Source organism: Hippocampus guttulatus, chromosome 3, assembly GCF_054856545.1.
Source record: "Hippocampus guttulatus isolate MCC_2025c chromosome 3, RoL_Hgut_1.0, whole genome shotgun sequence".
NCBI lineage: Eukaryota > Metazoa > Chordata > Actinopteri > Syngnathiformes > Syngnathidae > Hippocampus > Hippocampus guttulatus.
Window position 1 is genome coordinate 2996797 of NC_141263.1, and position 21516 is coordinate 3018312.

Genomic DNA, 21516 nt, shown 5'->3' on the forward strand with positions numbered 1-21516 from the left:
TGTGACACATCATTTATATGAATGTATCTTCCAGTGATAGTGACAAAACTGAACACTAATATGATGGGAGCAGCATCACTGGAAGGGACTAAGTTGCCGGTCTTTCCGGGGGGAGTGGGGCAGGTGGTCAACACTCAGCCTCATGCGTTGACCGAATTCAATCACAAAATGAATGCGGTTTTGGGGTTTCTTCGCAAAATGGAAAAGAACGAGGAGCAGTTGGTGTCCGGCCTTGAAAAATTAAACGAGGATTCAGCTAATGGACACCATTGAGAGTCACAGACGAAAATACTTTCAAGGCTGGCTGAAATTGTTGACGGCCAGTTCCCAAAACAACTGTTATCTGAACTTTCCCCACAATGAAAAACACGCTTGGACGCTGGCGTTCCTGTCTGTCTCCCTCTGTTGGTAATTCTTTTGGTTTATATTTCTCTGGGTGGGTTGTTTCTGGAAAAGTAGATTCTTGGTGTGTTTTACATAGTTGACAAATAAATCTGATTCTGACATAAAGATCTTTGACAAATATTATAGCTATTGCATCATTAGTTATTGTACAATTTCAAGAATCAAAGCTGCTTTACAACTTTAACAAGTAATTTTCCTGCTTGTGACAGAGCAGTGAAGTAAAATAGTAATAAACATAATAAGGGTATGAGCATTTTCTAATTTGGCAAGTGATAGGAAATGATGCTCAAGGGAAAACCACACAATATGCTTGATGTTTTTAACGAAACAACTCTAATTTTTAACCACCTGAAGTAGCTCATAGTGCTAATTGCTGGATAGGAGGCTGACCATCGTGATTATACTGAAGACTGCTGTTTTGCATCCCATCTCCTGAAGAGAACCCCAGAAGAGTCAACACAAAAACCAGAGACCTCTGTGGCGGTTAGTTACTAGGGCTGCACAATACATCGAAAACATATCAAAATTGCGATAATTGAACATTCAATATGCATACCACAAAATACTAGTGCTGTTAAGCGATTAAAAATGGTGAGATTAATTAATTATGATCTACAATTAATGGATCTAATTAATCTATATTTTAATCTCATCTCAAATGTGCTGAAAAAACCCCTCTTTTCATTTTTAATTCATGGCTACATTATTGAGGCAGGTCAAAAGACAAAAAAAATGGCATTATAAAGTCTGTCATTGTTTGTAAACAGACTTGAACAGATGCAATCCGAGCCATTCACTTGCTGCTGTAGTTGAGACTCGTCCCAAGTCCTACCTGCAAGCTTTACTTTCGACCACCAGGGTGAATATCACCGTTTTGTTTGTTTTTGTAAATCTCCAAATAATTACAAAATAAAAATAGAACATCAGGTCCATGAAAAGTGCTTAGGTTAACATATCAAAAACAGTAAGGACATTTTTCTGAGCGATACAAGTACTCAACACTGAACTTGCACCGGATAATTTAATAAAATAAATAAATAAAGGAGACCCTTAAATCACACTGCTGTATGTTAGCACTTCAGAAATAACACTGTTCATCATGAGAAAATAAAGTGCTGAAATAAACATAAACCACTTCTGGTAGGCTACTGAGGACACAGCAACTGTGCTGACTTCATGTCTCGTACGCGGGGTGTTCTCCTCGAGTTTAGTTTGGCAGAGCTTTGCTTTAGCTTGCTATATTGCTAACGCTTTTGGTGCTAACGTTAGCTGTGGATGCACTCGCGACTGGGTGCTTTGCATTTATGTGGGAGGCTAAACTTGAGCTGCTTCGGTGGTCAGCAAACTCCTTACAAATTAGGCACAACAATCTACTTTTATCAATAGTGCCGTCTGGCGTTTTTGAAAAGTAAATTTTCCATTCCTTGTGCCGAGACCTCTCACATGCATGTCCATTTTCACCTCTCCTTTCCTCACCGCTGCTGACTTAGCCCGCCCAACTCCAATGGGAGCCAATCATCTGATGCTAAACAAGCCCAAACATAATGACAGCTAATCAGTCTGTGACTGACAGTTGTTTCCCCACTCGAACACAGGAAGCCAACACATGAAAAAGGATATAAAAAGGCAACCCACCGACAGAAACAATAAAGTTCGAGATTAAAATTTTGATTAACGTGATTAAAAAACATAATGTGTTAATATGGCTGTAATTAATTATTCACAATCAACGCGATAAATTGACACCTCTACAAAATACTTGAACATGTTTGTACGCTTTTATCTGACTTTCACCAACCAGGTGCAACCTTAAATGCACATTGCCATTCAATAGGAGACAACATTTTTGTAGTAGCATCACTAAATTACGAACACAAATGTGTTGTAATTTACTTCAGACAACCAGACACCAAACTGTCTGGTTTTGGTTTCGGATGTCACTGAACACTGCTCTGTTACGGCTGTAACATTGAATATTATGGATATTAAAAAAAAAGTCACAGCACCAAGAGGTGCATTACGAGCACAACGAGCCAAATACAACAGTTGACAACACACGAAAAAGTAACTGAACAAAAGTGATGCTTCCATTGCCAGACTATTATGGCCAATAATCAGGGCCGGACTTGGGCATAGGAAAACTAGCCGGCTGCCTAGAGTGCCATCGGCTGGAGGGTGTGCCAAATTGCTGTTGAATTTTTTTAAATGCTTGTTATTTACACTTAGTTAATATTCCTGCCATTGAAAAGCAGGCCAAAGACTTGTGTAAAAAAAACACTTCATGAGATCACGCTGACTTAAATGATGACACCCTTAGCTGCAGCTCGATGATTGGCTTCGTGGTCGCATCATCGGATTTGTGGCCACGTTTTGGACACGTGAGTGTAAAGAGGAGCCGAGCTGACAAGTGATCACCACCTGGTGGTGAGTTGGCTCCGATGGTGGGGAAAGATGCTGGTCCGGCTTGGCAGACCCAAATTTATTGTGAGGGTTTGTTTCAATTCCCACCTCAGGCAGAGCTTTTCCCACATCCTGTGGGAGGTGGGGGATATTGATCCAGACTGGACCATGCTTCGCGCTTCTATTGTTAAGTCAGTCAATCGGAGTTGTGGCCATAAGGTAGTTGGTGCCTCTCGTGGCAGCAACTCCTGAACTCAATGGTGGACACCGGCAGTAAGGGCTAACGTTAAGCTGAAGAAGGAGTACTATCAGGCTTTATGGCTACTGGGACTCCAGAGGCAACTGATGGGTACCGGCTGGCTAAGCAGAGTGCAACTTAAGCAGTTGCAGCGGTCACAAAATCTCGGGCACGGGAAGCGTTCGGTGAAGCCATGAAAGCGGACTTCAGGACAGCTTCAAGGAAATTCTAATCCACCATCTGACGTCTCAGCTGGGGGAGGCAGTGCACCATCCTTGAGGGGACTCAACCAGTATACATATGATTTGTGGACTTGGAAAAGGCGTTCAACCCTCGGGGAGTTCTGTGGAGGGTGCTTCAGGAGAATGGGGTACCGAAGCCCCTGATACAGGCTGTTCACTCCCTAACCACCGATGTAAGAGTTTGGTTTGCATTGTTGACAGTAAGTCAGAATCGTTTTTTAGTGAGGGTTGGCCTCCGCCAAGGCTGCCTTTTGTCATTGATTCTGTTCATAACCTTTATGGACAGAATTTCTAGGCACAGCCGAGGTGTTGAGGGGGTCCGGTTTGGTGGCCTCAGTATTGCGTCTCTGGTTTTTGCAGATGATGTGGCACTATTGGCTTCTCCAAGTCGGGATCTCAAAGTCTCACTGGAGCAGTTCACAGCCAAATGTGAAGCAGTTGGGATGAATAGTCCTCAGTCGGAAAAGTCTGGAGTGCCCTCACCGGGTTGGGGATTTTAAGTATCTTGGGGTCTGTCGTGGAAAAGAAGGAGCTGAGCCAAAGGGCGAAGCTCTCAATTTACCAGTCGATCTACGTCCCAACTCTCATCTATGGTCACGAGCTATGGTTCGTGAACGAAAGAACGAGATCCCGGATACAAGCGGCCGAAATGAGTTTTCTCCGCAGGGTGTCCGGGCTCTCCCATAGAGATAAGGTGAGAAGCTCGGTCATCCGGAAGGGGCTCGGAGTAGAGCCGCTTCTCCTCCACATCGAGAGGAGCCAGATGAGGTGGCTCGGGCATCTGATTATGATGCTTCCTGAATGCCTCCCTGGTGAGGTGTCCCACTGGCAAGAGACCTCGTGGTCGACTCAGGACACGCTGGAGAGACTATGTCACCCAGCTGGCCTGGGAACGCCTCGGGATCCGCCGGGAAGAGCTAGAATAAGTGGCTGGGGAGAGGGAAGTCTGGGTTTCCCTACTAAAGCTGTTGCCCCCGCGACCCGACCCCGGATAAGAGGCGGTAAATGGATGGATGGATGAAACTATAGATGCCTTTGCAGCTAATAAATTGGGACATGAACATAACATTAGAGACAATGGCAGTGTTATTTTATAGTTTTGGCTCATTTTGTGTCATTTTGTTCATCCCATTAGGCAAAACAGGCAATTGCTTAAGGCCCCCACAGAGAGAGGGCCAACACCTATGACCCACACAGCCGCCCTCGAGAATTAATTCACCACACGTCAAGTAGCATTTGAACGTTGCAGTGACAATTGCCCTTCTCAAATTCATTGAAAGAACCCTCGAAATCAAGCTCCCTCCTCCCTTACTTGCCTCTCACTCTCTCACTCAGAGTGCACTTGTTCAGTCGTTATCCTAAGTATACAAACATGAGAACAGAGGGCAGCAGCCTCACATCTCTGACAAAATGAAAAGGAGTTCTCCTTCAGTCAGTGAAATCAAAAAGAAAAGGAAGAGCAAAGAAAGCAAACAGACAGTGGTGTGTGTGATATGTTACTTTGTAGTTTTATGTCTCTCAACTCAAAGTAGCATACCTGCTCTGCTATCTCAATGATGACTTGTTAACTAACACAAGTAAACAAATAGCATCAGCACGCTCGCGTTCTGAAGACTGATTAAATTACGGTGTCACTTTTGAACAGTACTTTAGTTTCTTAAATGAGTTTTTAAAATGACAAACTGTGAAAATTTTGTTTGGCCATAAGGTTCAAACACACACTGTGCAGTCAAAGTAAGGCTAAGGCTATGTTATGGTAATGTAGTAGAAATATTTTCCATTTATCAAGTTAAGTCGCTTTGCTTTTTATGATCTTAAACCTTCTGAAGTACAGTAATGTTATAGTGTACACTTGACACACTGTTTATCCACATGAAATAAGTGTAGGATACAAGTAATAAATATTGAATATTTTAGTTGAATAAATGTCATTTATTTTAACAGTACATGCCACAACACTGTCAATGTCAGCATGATGTTATTAAGGAGTAATTCGTTTTAACACTGACTATCATCGAAAACGGAATTATATTAGAATCTTTTATTTATTTATTTATTTTTACTGAGATGTGTTTTTGCACCTACAGCCCTTTAAATCCTTAAGATGCAACGTGTGATTAAATTATTCTCTATTTCATTTTTTTCAAGATTTATTTTACCATGACTTACAAAGTTCCCGTTATATTTACTTTGAGCACATTCTGCATCTACGCATAGTACTGTGACCTTTACGCCCCCACTACTAACTCCAGCACAGCTACCGTCCCAGCCCAAAGCACAGACCCTGACTCTTTTGACAGGGAGGAGAGAACACCTTCACAAAGGCTCAATCCAGGTTTGATATTTTGAATGTTTATTTACTTTTTAAATTTTTACGACAGATGCTCTGGCCTTTCGTGAAACAATTGCATGCATTTTCTGCATTTATTTTAGTTCAGTCTGCGTCCACGGAAAAAGAAAAATCCCAGCATGAAGTTACAGCTTCAACCACATGAATGCTATCAGATGATCCTGCACAATGGCCAGCAAACAGTGAAAAGAGTTCACTCAAAACAAAATGATCCTTCCATCCCCGCACTTCTGCCAAGATATTATTTTTCCTCAAAACAATGACAAACCTCTGTAAAGATTCATCAAAGAGAAATATAAGATGCTCATGAAAAATGCCTCCATAGAGAAGAAGGACTCTGAGACATTGTCAACAGTAACCAACATAAATAATGAGCTTATGACTTGGACAAATATTTGGTACAACATACTTTATTGGGTTAATCGTGTCAGCAAACTTTTGCAGAGCCCCACTAGTTCTCTTGAGGTCCTTGAAAAAGAGACATGTACAGTCCAAAAGTATCTGGAAAAGTTCAGGCACAGTGATGCCAAAACTGAGACTAGAGAAATAGCTGAAACTTTAGACATTAAGATGATGTTTCCTGCCAAAAGACAACATAAAACCAAATGGCAGTTCAAATATGAGGGCAGAGAGAAAATGGAGTTGACACCAGAGGAAAAGTTCAGTCGAGTTTTTCATCCCGCAAGTGGACACAGCCCTCAGCAGCCTAAATTACAGGTTTTCTAGGCTAGAAGATATCTATCACCTTGACGGTCTTCTACTTTTAAAACAAGAAATTTTGAGAGCAATTGAAGAGAACACTCTTCCAGAAAAGTGTAGAAAACTGAAAGAGCTCTTTTCGACATTGATTCAGAGGATTTGGTGATGGAGGTCAGGGCTGCATACCATGCACTTCCTGAAAATGTATCCTCCCTAAGTGACATGCTTACCCATATTTACAAGAAGCAAATGCTTGATCTTGACACAAGCCTCTACTTCGCAATCCGATTTTTAATGACAACGTCAACAACTATTCACAAAGGAGGTGTCCAGGAGACATTCTAATTAGATGCCTGAGCCACCTCATCTGGCTTTTTTCAGCATGGAACATGGCTGGACTCTGAGTTCCTCGAGGATGACCAAGCTCCTCACCCTATCTCAAAGAGAGAGCCCAGACACTCTGCAAAGGAAACACATTTTGGCCGCTTGTATCTGGGATCTTAAATCTTTCAGTGACAACCTACAGCTCGTAACCATAGGTGAGGGTAGAAACGTGGGGCAGAAAACACACTGGTTGGGTGAACTTCCATGAACCCTCGAGGATTCTGCCAAGGGTGTAGAGTTGGTCCACTGCTCCATGGCCGGGACAAAAACCAGATTACTCCTCTTGAATCTGAGATTTGACCTTTTGATATCCAGACCCTCCTCTCCAGCATCCTTGAATAGACCTTACCACAGAGGCTGAGGAGTATGATTTGTCTGAAGTGAGAACACACCCTCCCCCCTTCTTAAAAAGAGGATCACCACACCATTCGGCCAATTCAGAGAGACCTTCCCCAATGTCTATGTGATGTTGTAGAGGGGTGTGAAGCAGTATAGACCCACAACATCCAAATTCTCTCATTCACCCCTGGGGGCTCTGCCACCTCGCTGACTTCAACCTCCAGCCTTCATCTTGACGGCATCCCTTCCCACCATTGTCCACCAGTGGGTTTGTGGATTCCCGCCACAATAGGTACCTACCACCTTATGAACACAGCTTTGATAGGTAACCTCAACAATGGCAGAACGGAACATGGTCCACCTGTACTCAATGTCCCTGGCCTCCCCCGGGACATGGGCAAAGTTCTGCCAGAGGTGGGAGTTCAAATTCTTTCTGCCTGGGGACTCTGCCAGACAATACACTTGGGTCTGCCAGGTCAGACCTCCACCATTGGAGCCAACACACCTCTGGGTGGTGATCAATTGACAGCTCCACCCCACTCTTCACCTGAGTCTCCAAAACGTATGGCCACAAATACGATGACACGACTACAAAGTCGAGCATCGAACTGCGGCCAAGGGTGTCCTCGTGGCAACTGCACATATGAACACCCTGTTGTTTAAACATAGTGACTGTTATTGACAATCCGTGACGAGTGCAGAAGTCCAGTAACAGAACGCCACTTGGGTTGTGTTTGGTTGTACTGTTCCGCCAATCACAGCCTTGCAGTTCTCAGTAACAGAACGCCACTTGGGTTGTGTTTGGTTGTACTGTTCCGCCAATCACGGCCTTGCAGTTCTCACTGTCATTGCCCACGTTAGCTCTGATGTCCCCCAGCTTAATGATGGAGCGTCCAGGGAGAGCACTCTCCCGCGCACCCTCCAATGACTGCTTAAATAGCGGGGACTCTGAACTGCTGTTTGGTGCATAGACACAAACAACAGTCAGGATGCTCCTCTCACCCAAAGACAGAGGGGGTGGGCCTCTCGTCCACCGGGGTGAACCCCAACGTAGTGGCCCCAAGCCACCAAGCATTACATATATCCACACATGCTCAGGGCTTCTTACCATGGGCAACTCCAGATCGGAAGAGTGTTCAGCCCTTTTCGAGAGGACTGATACCAGAGCCCAAGCTGTGCTTGGAGACGAGACTGACAAAAACTAGTTGGAACTTCGCCGCCTCGCGCAACAACCCAGGCTCCCTCCCTACCAGAGAGGTGACATTCCATGTCCTTAGAGCTAGTGTCTGTTGCCCAAGATTGGACTGCCAAGGGACTTGCCTTTTGCCACCGCTCACCTTACAGGGCCCCTGACCCCTTTTGTCTCTCCCACAGGTGGTGATCCCATGGGAGGAGCCAAAGGGGTCGGGGACTCATATTTACGGGCTGCGCTCCATGAGTGCAGGCCAAACAGGCACTTGTCAGTAAGCCAGCTCTCCAGGCCTTGTTACAGAGGGGGGCCGAGCAAAGGAAAATGTTGAACCATAATTCTACTTATTATAGGGGTGTCTTAGCGGTGTTTTGTGTGATCCTTCATCTAGGACCTGGTAAAAATTGTCTGGAACTTTATGCACCTGCCATGGGTGACCCTGCCAGGTGCATAAAGTTCCAGACAATTTAGCTCCTCAATTCAGACACACACACGCACGCACACACGCACGCACACACACACACACACACAAAAATGTTAAATTTCAATTCATAAGGTAATTGAGCATGCTTATTTTGCTGCATGAAAAAATTGAATTTCTTTCATTAGTCAATATAAATGTAATTTCATACATGTTAAATATCGTAATAATATCGATATTGCAATATTCAATGCCCATATTGCATATCTCAGGTTCGTCCAATATGGTGCCGCCTTACTTGATACCATGCATGGCAGCAGGAATAGTGTGGTAATACTGAATAACTTCAGTGCTTTAAGATAATAAATAAGAATATAATGGCTGAAACCATATTTAAATTATTTGTTTTCTTGTGTGCTCACCTGAATCCCAAAGTGTTGATATGCTGACTGCCAAGCCTGAAGATGCTCTTTTTGGCGAAGTCCTCCAAGTTGTTGGATCCCTCATCGTTGACCACCATGGCGACAATGAGTCCTGCATCCACAGCATCCAAATACTTTGCAAGGCGATTGCTCTCATCCTTACTGCGATATGTGTCAAACCTATAGAAATGAAAGCAGACCCGTCACCAGACCTCAATTTTTGGAATGCATGAAAAACTCTCGACTGTATTTTCATTTTTTTGATTTTTGGAGACATCAGCCTGATTTTGTTATTTTGTTAAAACACACACACACCACACACACACACACACACACATAAATGTGTATACATGTATATATTAGAGCTGTCAGTTTAGCACGTTTTTATTGGCATTAATTTAAATGAATTTTAACGGGATTAAATTTTTTCTCGCGAGATTAACGCGGCACACGTCACAGCGGATGTCACGTTGCTCTATAAATAAACCAGAAACAAAACAAGTGCGCTGCAGAAGTCCACGCCCATGTCTGTTTTGCCAGCCACGGCAGCGCGAGACACCGAAAATGGATACTGAAAGAGTTTATGAATGGAAAGTTTACTTTTAAAAAGTTGCTGAATAGTTCCACTGACAAGACCAAAGTTACCTGGATGTTTTGCAGTAGTAAACTGAGCTATCATCATAGCACGTCTAGTCTGAAAGACCACATAATGGCCAAGCACACAGCTGATGTGAGTACTCCGCCCCCTCGTCTAAGACAGACAGCTGTGGATCATTTCGAAGTGAAGAAAATGGATAACACGACGAAGAACAAATATATATATATATCTACCTGTATAAAAAAAATCCTCGTCTCACCCCTCGGGTGGTGTCTGTCCCTCATTCAGCTCGGGTCCTCTACCAGAGGCCAGGAAGCTTGAGGGTTCTGCGCAGTATCCTTGCTGTTCCCAGCACTGCACATTTCTGGACTGAGATGTCCGATGTTGTTCCGGGATCTGTTGCAACCACTCATCTAGTTTGGGGGTCACTGCCCCGAGTCTTCCGACCACCACAGGCACGACTGTCACCTTTACCTTCCAGGCTCTCTCCAGCTCCTCTCTGAGCCCTTGGTATTTCTCGAGTTTCTCGTGTTCCTTCTTTCTGATGTTTCCATCACTTAGGACCGCTACATCCACTACAACGGCTTTCCTCTGTCCTTTATCTATGATCACGATATCTGGTTGGTTCGCCATTACCATCTTGTCAGTCTGGACCTGGAAGTCCCACAGGATCTTCGCTCGGTCATTCTCTACCACCTTTGGAGGTGTTTTCCATTTTGACCTTGGGGGTTCCAGTCCATACTCCGCACAGATGTTTCGGTAGACTATGCCAGCCACCTGGTTATGGCGTTCCATGTAGGCTTTCCCTGCCAGCATCTTACACCCGGCAGTTATGTGTTGGATCGTCTCAGGTGCCTCTTTGCACAACCTACACCTTGGGTCTTGTCTGGTGTGGTATATCTGGGCCTCAATGGCTCTGATGCTCCGGGCCTGCTTCTGAGCAGCCAGGATGAGTGCCTCTGTGCTGTCCTTCAGGCCAGCCCTCTCTAGCCACTGATAGGACGTCTTGAGATCAGCCACTTCAGTTATGGTCCGGTGGTACATCCCGTGTAGGGGCTTGTCCTCCCATGATGGTCCCTCTTCCAGCGCCTCATCCTCTGTTCCCCATTGTCTGAGACATTCTATGAGTACGTCATCCGTTGGAGCCTTCTCCTTGATGTATTCATGGAGCTTGGATGTTTCATCCTGGACAGTGGCTCTCACACTCACCAGTCCCCGGCCTCCTTCCTTTCGGCTTGCGTACAGTCTCAGGGTGCTGGATTTGGGATGGAACCCTCCATGGTTAGGAGCTTTCGGGTCTTAACGTCCGTTGTCTGAATCTCTTCCTTTGGCCACCTTATTTTTCCTGCAGGGTATCTGATCACAGTCAGGGCATAGCTGTTTATTGCCCAGGTCTTATTCTTGCCATTGAGCTGGTTTCTTAGGACTTGCCTCACTCGCTGGAGGTATTTGGCCGTAGCCGCTTTCCTTGTTGCCAGTTCAAGGTTGCCATTGGCTTGTGGTATACCGAGGTACTTGCAGCTGTCCTCAATGTCTGCTATCCTTCCTTCAGTGCGGACTACCTTTCCTCTCTTAGTCACCATCCGGCTACATTTCTCAAGCCCGAATGACATCCCAATGTCGCTGCTGTAGATCCTGGTTGTGTGGATCAGGGAGTCTATGTCCCTTTCGCTCTTAGCATACAGCTTTATGTCATCCATGTAGAGGAGGTGACTGATCGTAGCTCCATTTCTGAGGCGGTATCCATAGCCTGTCTTGGTGATTACTTGGCTTAGGGGGTTCAGTCCTATGCAGAACAGCAGTGGGGAGAGTGCATCACCTTGGTATATGCCACATTTGATGGACACTTGGGTAAGTGGCTTGCCATTGGCTTCAAGTGTGGTTTTCCACATCCTCATCGAGTTCGCAACGAAGGCTCTCCTGTTCACCTTATACAACTCCAAGCATTCAGTGATCCATGTATGTGGCATCGAGTCATAGGCTTTCTTGTAATCAATCCAGGCTGTGCACAGGTTGGTATGTCGGGACCTGAAGTCTTGTGCAACTGTTCTGTCAACCAGGAGCTGATGTTTGGCTCCTCTGGTATCTCTACCAATGCCGTTCTGTGCTTCGCTCATGTATTGATCCATGTGTCCACTTATTTTAGCCGCAATGATGCCTGACATGAGCTTCCATGTTGTGGAGAGACAGGTTATTGGCCGATAGTTGGATGGGACTGCACCCTTTGAGGGATCCTTCATGATCAGGATCGTTCGCCCTTCGGTTAGCCATCCTGGGTGAGTCCAATCCCTCAGCAGCTGGTTCATTTGTGCTGCTAGGCGCTCATGGCGTGCTGTGAGTTTCTTTAGCCAGTAGGTGTGGACCATGTCTGGGCCTGGTGCTGTCCAGTTCTTCATATCTGAGACTCTTTCCTGTATGTCTGCCACTGTTATGGTAACTGGGTTCTTTTCAGGGAGGTTTCTGTGCTCCTGTCTGAGAGTCACCAGCCATTGTGCACTGCTGTTATGTGCAACCTCCTTCTCCCATATGCCTTTACAGTACCTTTCAGTTTCTAGTCTTGGTGGGTCAGCTCTGTTGTTAGGACCCTGCCACTGAGCGTACACTTTCGCAGGTTGTGTTGCGAACAGCCTGTTTATTCGTCTGGCCTCATTCTCTTTCGTGTACCGCTTTAGGCGGCTGGACAAGGCTTGGAGCCTATGTTTGGCAGTTTCGAGTGCTTCAGGTATGGTCATCTGGATGTACCTCTCGGGTATTGGCCTCTTAATCACATTGGCCTCCGTCAATTGGCTCACATCTTTCCAAGCCGCCTTGATCTTAGCCTCCAACTGTCTTTTCCATGGTGGGTAACGTATCTCATGGCTCCCATGGTTGCTCTTATAGCCAAGCATCTCTAGGATCACTGATGCTGAAGCGTATATCAGCTCATTGGTTTCTGTGATCGTTACGGTCGGGATCGCCCTCAGTGTTGCATTCACACTTTCCATGAGACTTTCAGGTGGTACTTAACATAGCCGTTGTCATCGGTTTCTAGGTTGCCCAGCTTTCATTCTCGCCATGATCTTAGCTTTCAGGTCAGTTGCTGCCTCGCTCAGCATTTCATTCATTGGGGCTGGCCTCCCAATCTCATCGTCTGCATTCATTGAGGCTTATCTCCCAATCTCTGGTATGACCTCCTCCTCTGATCTGGCAGCCTGGGGCCCTTCACCGTGGAACCTGCGTTGTACCTCATCAATCTCAAGTTGTGACGGCAGTTGCCGTTTGTGGATGTTGGAACACTGAGCTACCAGTTGTTTCGTGGTCAACCGTGACTGTGGGTTTCGAAGTAACCATTTAGCCCACATTCTCTGCATGTAACCCCACTGACTAGTGTTGCTTGAGTAGTAGCATTCCAACAGAACCATGTTATCGCATCTCGCCCATCTCCGCTTTGTTCCAGTAGCCCATTTTTCATCAAGGTGCTCTGGTTCCCCAGCACCTGACGCAGACCTTGTTTGGCCGGGCGACGTCTGGCCGGCATGTCATTCGTTTTATTGTCTCTCATTATTGTATGAGGTAGGCATTAGCGTGAAGGATCTTGCCCAAGGACCCACACTGGATGGTGTTATGTGCTCTTTCTTTTTTTTGGCCCCAAGCGGGATTCGAACCACCATCTCCTGTACGCCAAACCGATGCCTTACCAACTGAGCTATCCAGCCGCTTATAATATCCAGCCTCATAAATAGAGCGGGTGGAGCTTCTCTGTGTTCGTCTGACAGTGACGGTGCGCTGCAGTGGTCGCGACCTAGCGAAATTAAAACGTCTCCAGTGTTGTCATCGAACCAAGTGTAGTCATCCGAAATTATGTCTACCGTAGAGAGACTTCCGCGCAAGAAGGACCAACAGAATCAACATAGCCTGACTGCTGTGTTCAAAGCAAACTTGAGAAAAACGAAGTATGCAACCATGGTTTAAATCCACTATAGGCTGAGTACTAGTTTACCTTAGATATGCACTTTATAATGTTATATTGCTCTGTTTTGATTCCCAAAAAAGAGCTGTTAAAGCAGCTGTTGTGTGACAAAATATTTTTTTCACTGTTGTTGATGTGTGAATAACTGCTCCAAGTGAAAAATGTTCATGTAAAATTGAAAATCGAAATTGTTATTTCAGTAAATATTTGCATTTTGCACATAGAAAACTGATTCATGATTCTATGTTGATGAGAGCATTAAAATGGGGAAAAATCGGACAAAAAAATATTAAAGGAAATTCAGAAATGATCAAAAATGCGTGAGTAATCACGCTTAATTTTTTGTGAATTTGAGTTAATTGTGACAGTTGCATTTTAAATTCGATCAAATATTTTAATCATTTGACAGCTTGAATATATATATATATTCACACATGCACACACACGCACGCGTGCACACACACGCACACACACACACTCACACGCTTGTGGGGCTGCAGAAAAGACAGGCAGAGTCAGCTCTCGGAATTAAACCACTGATACACCGGACCAAAGCCGTGCTCTTTTGATCATGCGAGCAAGGTATGGCGATATTATTTCCAAGATTGTCCATAGTGTTTGTAGCTCGCAAACGAGCACCATGTGTGTTGCACCTCCCGATCCACCCGTTATCAAAAGTGTAGTTTGAAAAGATCATCCACTGCTGCATCTTTCACATCAAGAGTGGAATCTCACTTCATAATATTGGCTGGAAACGATGTCTTCAATCTTTCAGGATTAACGCCGTAGGTGCATTCCATTTGGGGTAGCTATGTGCGTGTATCGTTGTGTAGTCTAGTTCAATGTTTACACAGATGTATCTAGCAATGTGTTCAATAAACATGGCGGCAAACTATAAGATTATGAAGTTAATTATCGGAAAAATATTTTACTGCTGCAAATGGCATACATTTGTGAAATATCCCTTTAACTGAAATTGAACATGAATAAACAGTGAATATAGTTTACCATTTCAGTTATTTCCTCTTGAGGTGTCATCATTGTAGGGCCTTTTACACTTCCAAAATGTGTTAGTGCCTTGTGACTTTGATATCAAAAAATGCTAAATTCAAGTTTAAGGATGTTTGTTTGAAATTGCCCTCCTGGAAATGTTTCTAGATCATAAAATACAGTTTGCTGCTCTGCACAGTGTGGATTTAAGCAATAAAATCTGTTGAATATACAAAGTACGAAAAGAAAACCAAATGGTTGAGGAGAGAGAGAGAGAGAGAGAGAGAGAGAGAGAGAGAGAGAGAGAGAGAGAGAGAGAGAGAGAAATCGCCTCAAATTTGAGTGTCCACTCACCTGTCATCACTCAGTACCTCTCCTTTCTTGGGGTCAATTACATGGACAATGATGCCTCGGTTCCCCCAGCTTCTCTCCAACAGGTAGTGATTTTGGTGGCTTTCTCCAGGATAGAGGGTTTTATTCAAGAAAGTCCATGAGAGCTTCTTTGCTCCGTGGATCTCCAAAATCCCTCCGGTCCCTACACCAATGTATTTGCGGCCAAAATAGCTGTGCTCCTGATCAGTGTCATCTGACCTGAGAACAGCAGTGCGCAAGAGTCATTTTCAAAAATAAAAAAAGCCACCGAGAAGAGTGCAGTATCTTGTCACTTAAGTCAAGTCTAATGGTTATCGTATGAAATGTACATTAGATATACAGTTTTCATGCCACTCAGTGTGTACTTTACTCATAGTCTGTGTGTGTGTGTGTGTGTGTGTGTCTCACACAATGCAAGAACGTTTGTACAGTTTGTACAGTGCACACTTGTGCGCACGCGCACACACGCTCGTCCTCTCTCTCTCTCTCTCTCTCTCTCTCTCTCTCTCTCTCTCTCTCTCTGTCTCTCTCTCTCTCACACACACACACACACACACACACACACACACGCAGATGCACACACATTTTTTGTTATTATTTGTTTTTTTTACTGAACTCTACCTTCCAAACAGAGAAATGGTAAGGTTGCCCTTGTAAGGACAGTCTTGACTTCCAATGTGCAGTTCTCCTTTATTTCCAATAAGAATGTGTTTTGTTCGAAGAAGAATCGGCCGGTTGGTGTCAGCAATGACCAGTTTCCCTGAGTAGGTGAGAGACACAAGTTCAGGAGAGACAACAGGGAGCGGGAAGGTTAAGGCTCTTGTTTTTTTTGTTGTTTTTTTTTTAGCTCCAGTGCCCTCAAACACTTCCTTTCTTTCCACCATTTATGCTTCAGTACAGGCAATGCATACACATGCAAGGTCTTGCTTTCACCACATTAGATTCTTTGATCATTGGGCAAAGCTTTGCCTTGAGCACATTTCACCAATTACATAATAGCAAAGCATGATTTTTGTCTTTGAAAGATCTTTGACTCCGAGGCGCCGATTATGAAGGTGCTTGAATCTTAAATCAAGTCATTAACCATGACCACCAAAACTCTTTGAAATAATCCCAGGAGCTGCAAGGATTTTTCTGAGACAGCTAATCCCCTTTCATATGAGAAAATTCAGAGGATCAGGGACAAGGCCAAAGAAAATTCTCAGTCATGCATGGTCACGGTTATTCAAGGAGTATCCGATTGAGGGCAACTGGAAATTTCCGGTTCACAACATGTCACAAGTACACAACAAAAATGGAAAGTGTAGTATTCACACTGAAGCTAAATTAGCCGGTAGCGAAATGATTAAGGATCAATGATCCTATCACTATCCTCATTGCTTTAAGGATGACATTGGAACGGACAGAGTGCTGCCCCACAGAGTAAAAACAATGGGTAAAAGATGGATTTGTTTGTCTCACCTCCATGAAGAATCTCAATGGAGTGCACAGTAGCAGAAGTTGTGAGGAGGACCTTCCTGCCATAACTGATGACAACACGATGATGTTTACTATGTCCCGGCATCCATGGCTTCAGCCCCGGTTCTTTGTCAGGACACACTGTAAGAATGTGTGGGAGGAAATAACAGTGACACTTCTAATAACTCGCAGAAAGAACGTGTCATCCATTCATGTTGTGATGACTGCAATAGAAAAAAAAATACAAAATTAAGTTTCACAGATCACAAATGAAAAATCTTTTGTGGCGGAAAAAAAATTACAGAGCACTAATAAGACTACCAGGTAGCTATCTACTGAAGTAATGATGAAGAGAAGAAATAGAATTATTTCCAGGGTGGTGGAGTTTCAATCCACAGTTCAATTAAAATCTATGTAAAAAAAACAATGATTATTGTCTGATAACTGAATTTCTATTGCATTTATTTTGCTGTTATATACTGAGCAAAGAAAAAAAATGCAATACGTGATTTTAATATCCTCATCAAGACTGCCTGAGCAATTCCATCATAATGATGATTATGATTATTGTTATTATAATTGTATGACAGAAGAGAGGCCTGGTGATCGACTGTTTAGCGCGTCGGCCTCACAGTGCAGGCTTCGATTCCGGCTCCGGCCTTCCTGTGTGGAGTTTGCATGTTCTCCCTGTACCTGTGTGGGTCTTCTCCGGGTACTTTGGTTTCCTCCCACATTCCAAGAACATGCAAACATGCTAAATTGTCCCTCTGTGAGTATGAGCACAAATAGTTGTATGTATATGTGTGCCCTGTGATTGGCTGGCAACCATTTCAGGGGGGAGGCTCCAGCACACCCCACGACCCTTGTGAGGATAAGCGGATCAGAAAATGGATGAATGGATGTTTGATGGAATTGGCTTCCTCCTGTAATTTAATGAAATCCAATTACAGAGAAGGTCGTGTTTAGCAAGAAAAGAAAAAGAAGAAATCAACTGGGAAAATAGGGAGTTTTATATAATAATAATAATGATAATAATAATAATAATACTAATACATTTTATTTATAAACGCCTTTCAAAATACCCAAGGACACTTTACAATCAAAAAAGAGCAATAAAACCACAGATAAAATTATAAATAAAAAGCGATGAGGTTAAACTGAATATACAATTTTAAATAGGTGGGTTTTGAGATCAATTTTGAATATGGGAAGAGAGTCAATATTACGGATGACGGGTGGGAGTGAGTTCCAGAGTTTGGGGGCAGAGCGGCTGAAAGCTCTGCACCCCATCGTGCTGAGACGGGCAGAGGGTACACAGAGGTGGAGAGAGGCCGAGGACCTGAGGGAACGAGAGGTAACGGAAATTTGAAGAAGGTCCGACAGATGGGGGCGGGGGGCAAGGTTTTGAAGTTATTTTGAAGTTAATCCTCAGTTTGACAGGGAGCCGGTGGAGCTGTTGGAGGATGGGGGTGATGTGGTGGAAGGAGAGGGTTTCAGTGATGATATGGGCTGAAGAATTCTGGACCAGTTGAAGTTTTTGGAGGAATTTGTTGTGGACACCGAAGAGAAGTGAATTGCAATAGTCAATACGGGAGGTGACAAGACTGTGGACAAGGATAGCAGTGGAGTGAGGGGTGAGAGAGAGACGGAGACGGTTGATATTGGTGGAAATATGCGGACCGGGTTATGTTATAAATATGAGAGTGGAATGATAGTGAGCTATCGAGGATGACACCCAGACTATTGACCTGAAAGGAGGGGGACACAGTGGAGTTATCAATAGTGAGAGCGAAACTGTTGGTTTTGTGTAGGGTGGATTTGGTACCGATGAGGAGGAGTTCTGTTTTGTCACTGTTAAGTTTGAGGAAGTTATGTGTGAACCAAGATTTAATTTCTGAAAGGCAGTGTGAGAGGGAGGATGGTAGGCATCGTGGGAGCATTTTTCAATTCTCTGTTCTGAGTTGAACTGGAGACTTCTAATCATCTGAGTCACGCTCTCTTTGTTGAAAACGATTGGCGACAAATTAATCTTTCATTTCTGGTGGGTTTTACCACCGGGTGTAAAACCGGACCATAACTGAATGGCTGATCTCAAGAAGTCCTTTCAGTAGCTAGAGAGGGCTGGCCTGAAGGACAGCACAGAGGCACTCATCCTGGCTGCTCAGGAGCAGGCCCTGAGCACCAGAACCATTGAGGCCCAGGTATACCACACCAGACAAGACCCAAGGTGTAGGTTGTGCAAAGAGGCACCTGAGTCGATCCAACACATAACTGCAGGGTGTAAGATGCTGGCAGGGAAAACCTACATGGAACGCCATAACCAGGTGGCTGGCATAGTCTACCGAAACATCTGTGCGGAGTATGGACTGGAAACCCCAAGGTCAAAATGGGAAACACCTCCAAAGGTGGTGGAGAATGACCGAGCGAAGATCCTGTGGGACTTCCAGATACAGACTGACAAGAGTAATGGCGAACCAACCAGATATCGTGATCATAGATAAAGGGCAGAGAAAAGCCGTTGTAGTGGATGTAGCGGTCCCAAGTGATGGAAACATCAGAAAGAAGGAACACGAGAAACTGGAGAAATACCAAGGGCTCAGAGAGGAGCTGGAGGGAGTTCCTCTGCAAGGTATGTAAGTGGTGTGACAATTGTTACATGAGCATTGTATCAAGACATCTAGAAATGCTGTGGCTAAAATTACTGCACAGAGAGGGAAGCAGTAAGGAGGAAGCTGCAAATGAGACATTATGCTTGAAATATGAGTAAATGAATGGCCGCAGGGGACACATTAAAGCTTCGACGCATTTCAATGACACTGATACAAACGAAGAGTGGAAGCAGTGATTCTCAGCCTGTAATGTTTTAGGCTAGCTGAGTTTGGGTTTTGCACCGTTCGTGTTCCAGGATTTAATTTGTCTTTTGGGTTACGCTATACTCATGTTTCCTGTTTTACACCACACGCTGATAATACTAATTTTCACACTCCTGTATTTGCCACATTCACATGGTTTGCCACATAGTTTACATGCAGTGCATGCATATTCAGGTTAAGGTCAGAATACCAATTTCTGAAATATTCGTAGTAAACCATGTGTACAGAGCGGACAGAGTTACTCGCATATATATGATAATTGAGATTAAGTGATACAGTATATCCTGATCCAAACTGTACAGATAACGTCATGCCACAAATGGACGTCATTTCCGCTTCTTACTTTCTACCTTCAATAAGGCTTTGTCCGAATGTCCACCCTTATACCCTAACCCCTCATTGACTATGTAGTCTCACACTAAATCGTAGTTCCCTCATTCTGTTTGGCTATTTGGACAGCCAGCTAACTACTTGCTCCTTGTCGCATATCACGTGACCACCATATTTGTCAAGATGCACCACCAGCACATTGAGATGTCCGACTATTTATTGTGAGTAGAAATTGTTTATTTAAAGCTGAATCCTTTATTGTACATACTTTAAATTAAATTAAATAATTATTTCCATGCTTACTCTATCGCGTTGACGCTTGCGCTGTCGCTTGTGCCATTTGGTTTGCTTGCTGTAGTCTCTATTGACCTGTTGAGTGATCATCGATGCGCATTAGTTTCCCAAGTGCATTATGGATAATTTGGGGTGAACTACATTTTTTAAAAAATCTTGGACATTCAAACACTCCAACAAAATGCCGTGACCCCTTAATAGTGCCTTATATAGGGAATAGTATGGACATTTGGACACAGCCATGGCAAGGGGAAGTCATGTTTTACTTTTTCGATTTTTGCCGGCTGCACCTCATGGGTGGAGGGCCAGCCGCCAGGCGCTTTCCATCAAGCCTCACTTCAAGGCCTAGCCCCAAAAGGGGGTCTTTGGTGACCAGTGTCCAGGCGAAGGACACGGAGGTCCAAATGTTTGTTTTGAACGGATATGAGGTCGTCTTTGTCTGGCCTCCTCAGCTATTTGCAATGGGTGACCCAACGATGGGTACAAAGCCCCTGACAAATTAGCGGTATATTTGAATATTACTTTGGCATGATTTTGACGAATATGATGATGATAATGATTCTCAGATTTTTAAGTACTCTTAACTCACCGAGTCTGTTTTGAAATAGGTCAGTGAAAAGCTCAAAACTCACATGCTTGGATGGTGGTGTACAGCAGAGCTGCAACAAACACAAAACAAGTCTTCATCACTCTCAGCTTCCCACGGACCAACCTAACGCCAGAGGCCTTCTAAGGTTGTTTTGGACCTCCCACTGGGCTGCAGATGGAGTCGCAATGTGCCAAGTTCACAGGGAGTGGTAATCACAGAGATCTGAAAAAGAAAATAGGCAAAAAAGGATTTCACATGACACGTACACCTTTATCATTTCAACTAGACCCGAGATTCCAGCATGAGAGCACAAATGAATTTATGATTATTAAACCTTGACTAAATGACTTTTATGTCCTTTAACATTTACAGTCATTATGTGCTACCATTTGTCCTAACATACTGTGTTGCTAGCTTTTTAAATAATTTCATTCCTTCAAGGGTTACAAAATAAAAATTAAAAAAACAATTGAATTCACAAATTGAAGGACATGAATCATTTGAGTATGGGCAATATTATCTAACTGCTTTGCAATGATGGTAGATTCATCCTGATTACTGATGCCTAACAATCACAACTTTTTGCATGTCTAATTGCTCAGTGAACGGGTTAACTACCCCAAAATATTTCACAGGCAGACTTTTTGAAATAAATAAATGGCATAATCTTCATGAAGTGTATAGCCCAACTTTGAACTATTTAATTAGCTTATACAGGAATTTAGGGAAATTGCTAAGTGAAAACAAGTGCAGAATAAACACGATACTGATTCATCTTTTTTTAAAATTTTAATTACCTGTTTATTTCATTATCTGTAGATTCTGTATTATTGCGACTTTGTCCTTGTAGAACCAGAAGTATGCTGGTGATAATTTACCTAACAGGGTGCATCTGTGTTCTGTTCAATTTTGTATTTTTAGATAAAATACAACTTTGTCATTGCACGTCACAAGGACGTGGCAGCAAAATGCAA

At 43.8% G+C, this 21516-nt stretch overlaps 1 protein-coding gene across 1 annotated transcript in view; it reads right to left on the reverse strand.

The window, feature by feature from the left end:
* The window catches only part of cemip (cell migration inducing hyaluronidase 1), a 151187-nt gene that overhangs the window by 75155 nt on the left and 54516 nt on the right, over positions 1-21516 (reverse strand). Inside the window, exons 2-6 of the mRNA XM_086106842.1 lie at positions 20586-20764; positions 16460-16597; positions 15620-15758; positions 14981-15217; positions 9090-9269 (exon numbers count right to left, since the gene is read on the reverse strand). Of these exons, the coding sequence (XP_085962968.1) occupies positions 9090-9269; positions 14981-15217; positions 15620-15758; positions 16460-16597; positions 20586-20640 (749 nt within the window). The 5' untranslated portion in view covers positions 20641-20764. The remainder of the gene's footprint in view (positions 1-9089; positions 9270-14980; positions 15218-15619; positions 15759-16459; positions 16598-20585; positions 20765-21516) is intronic.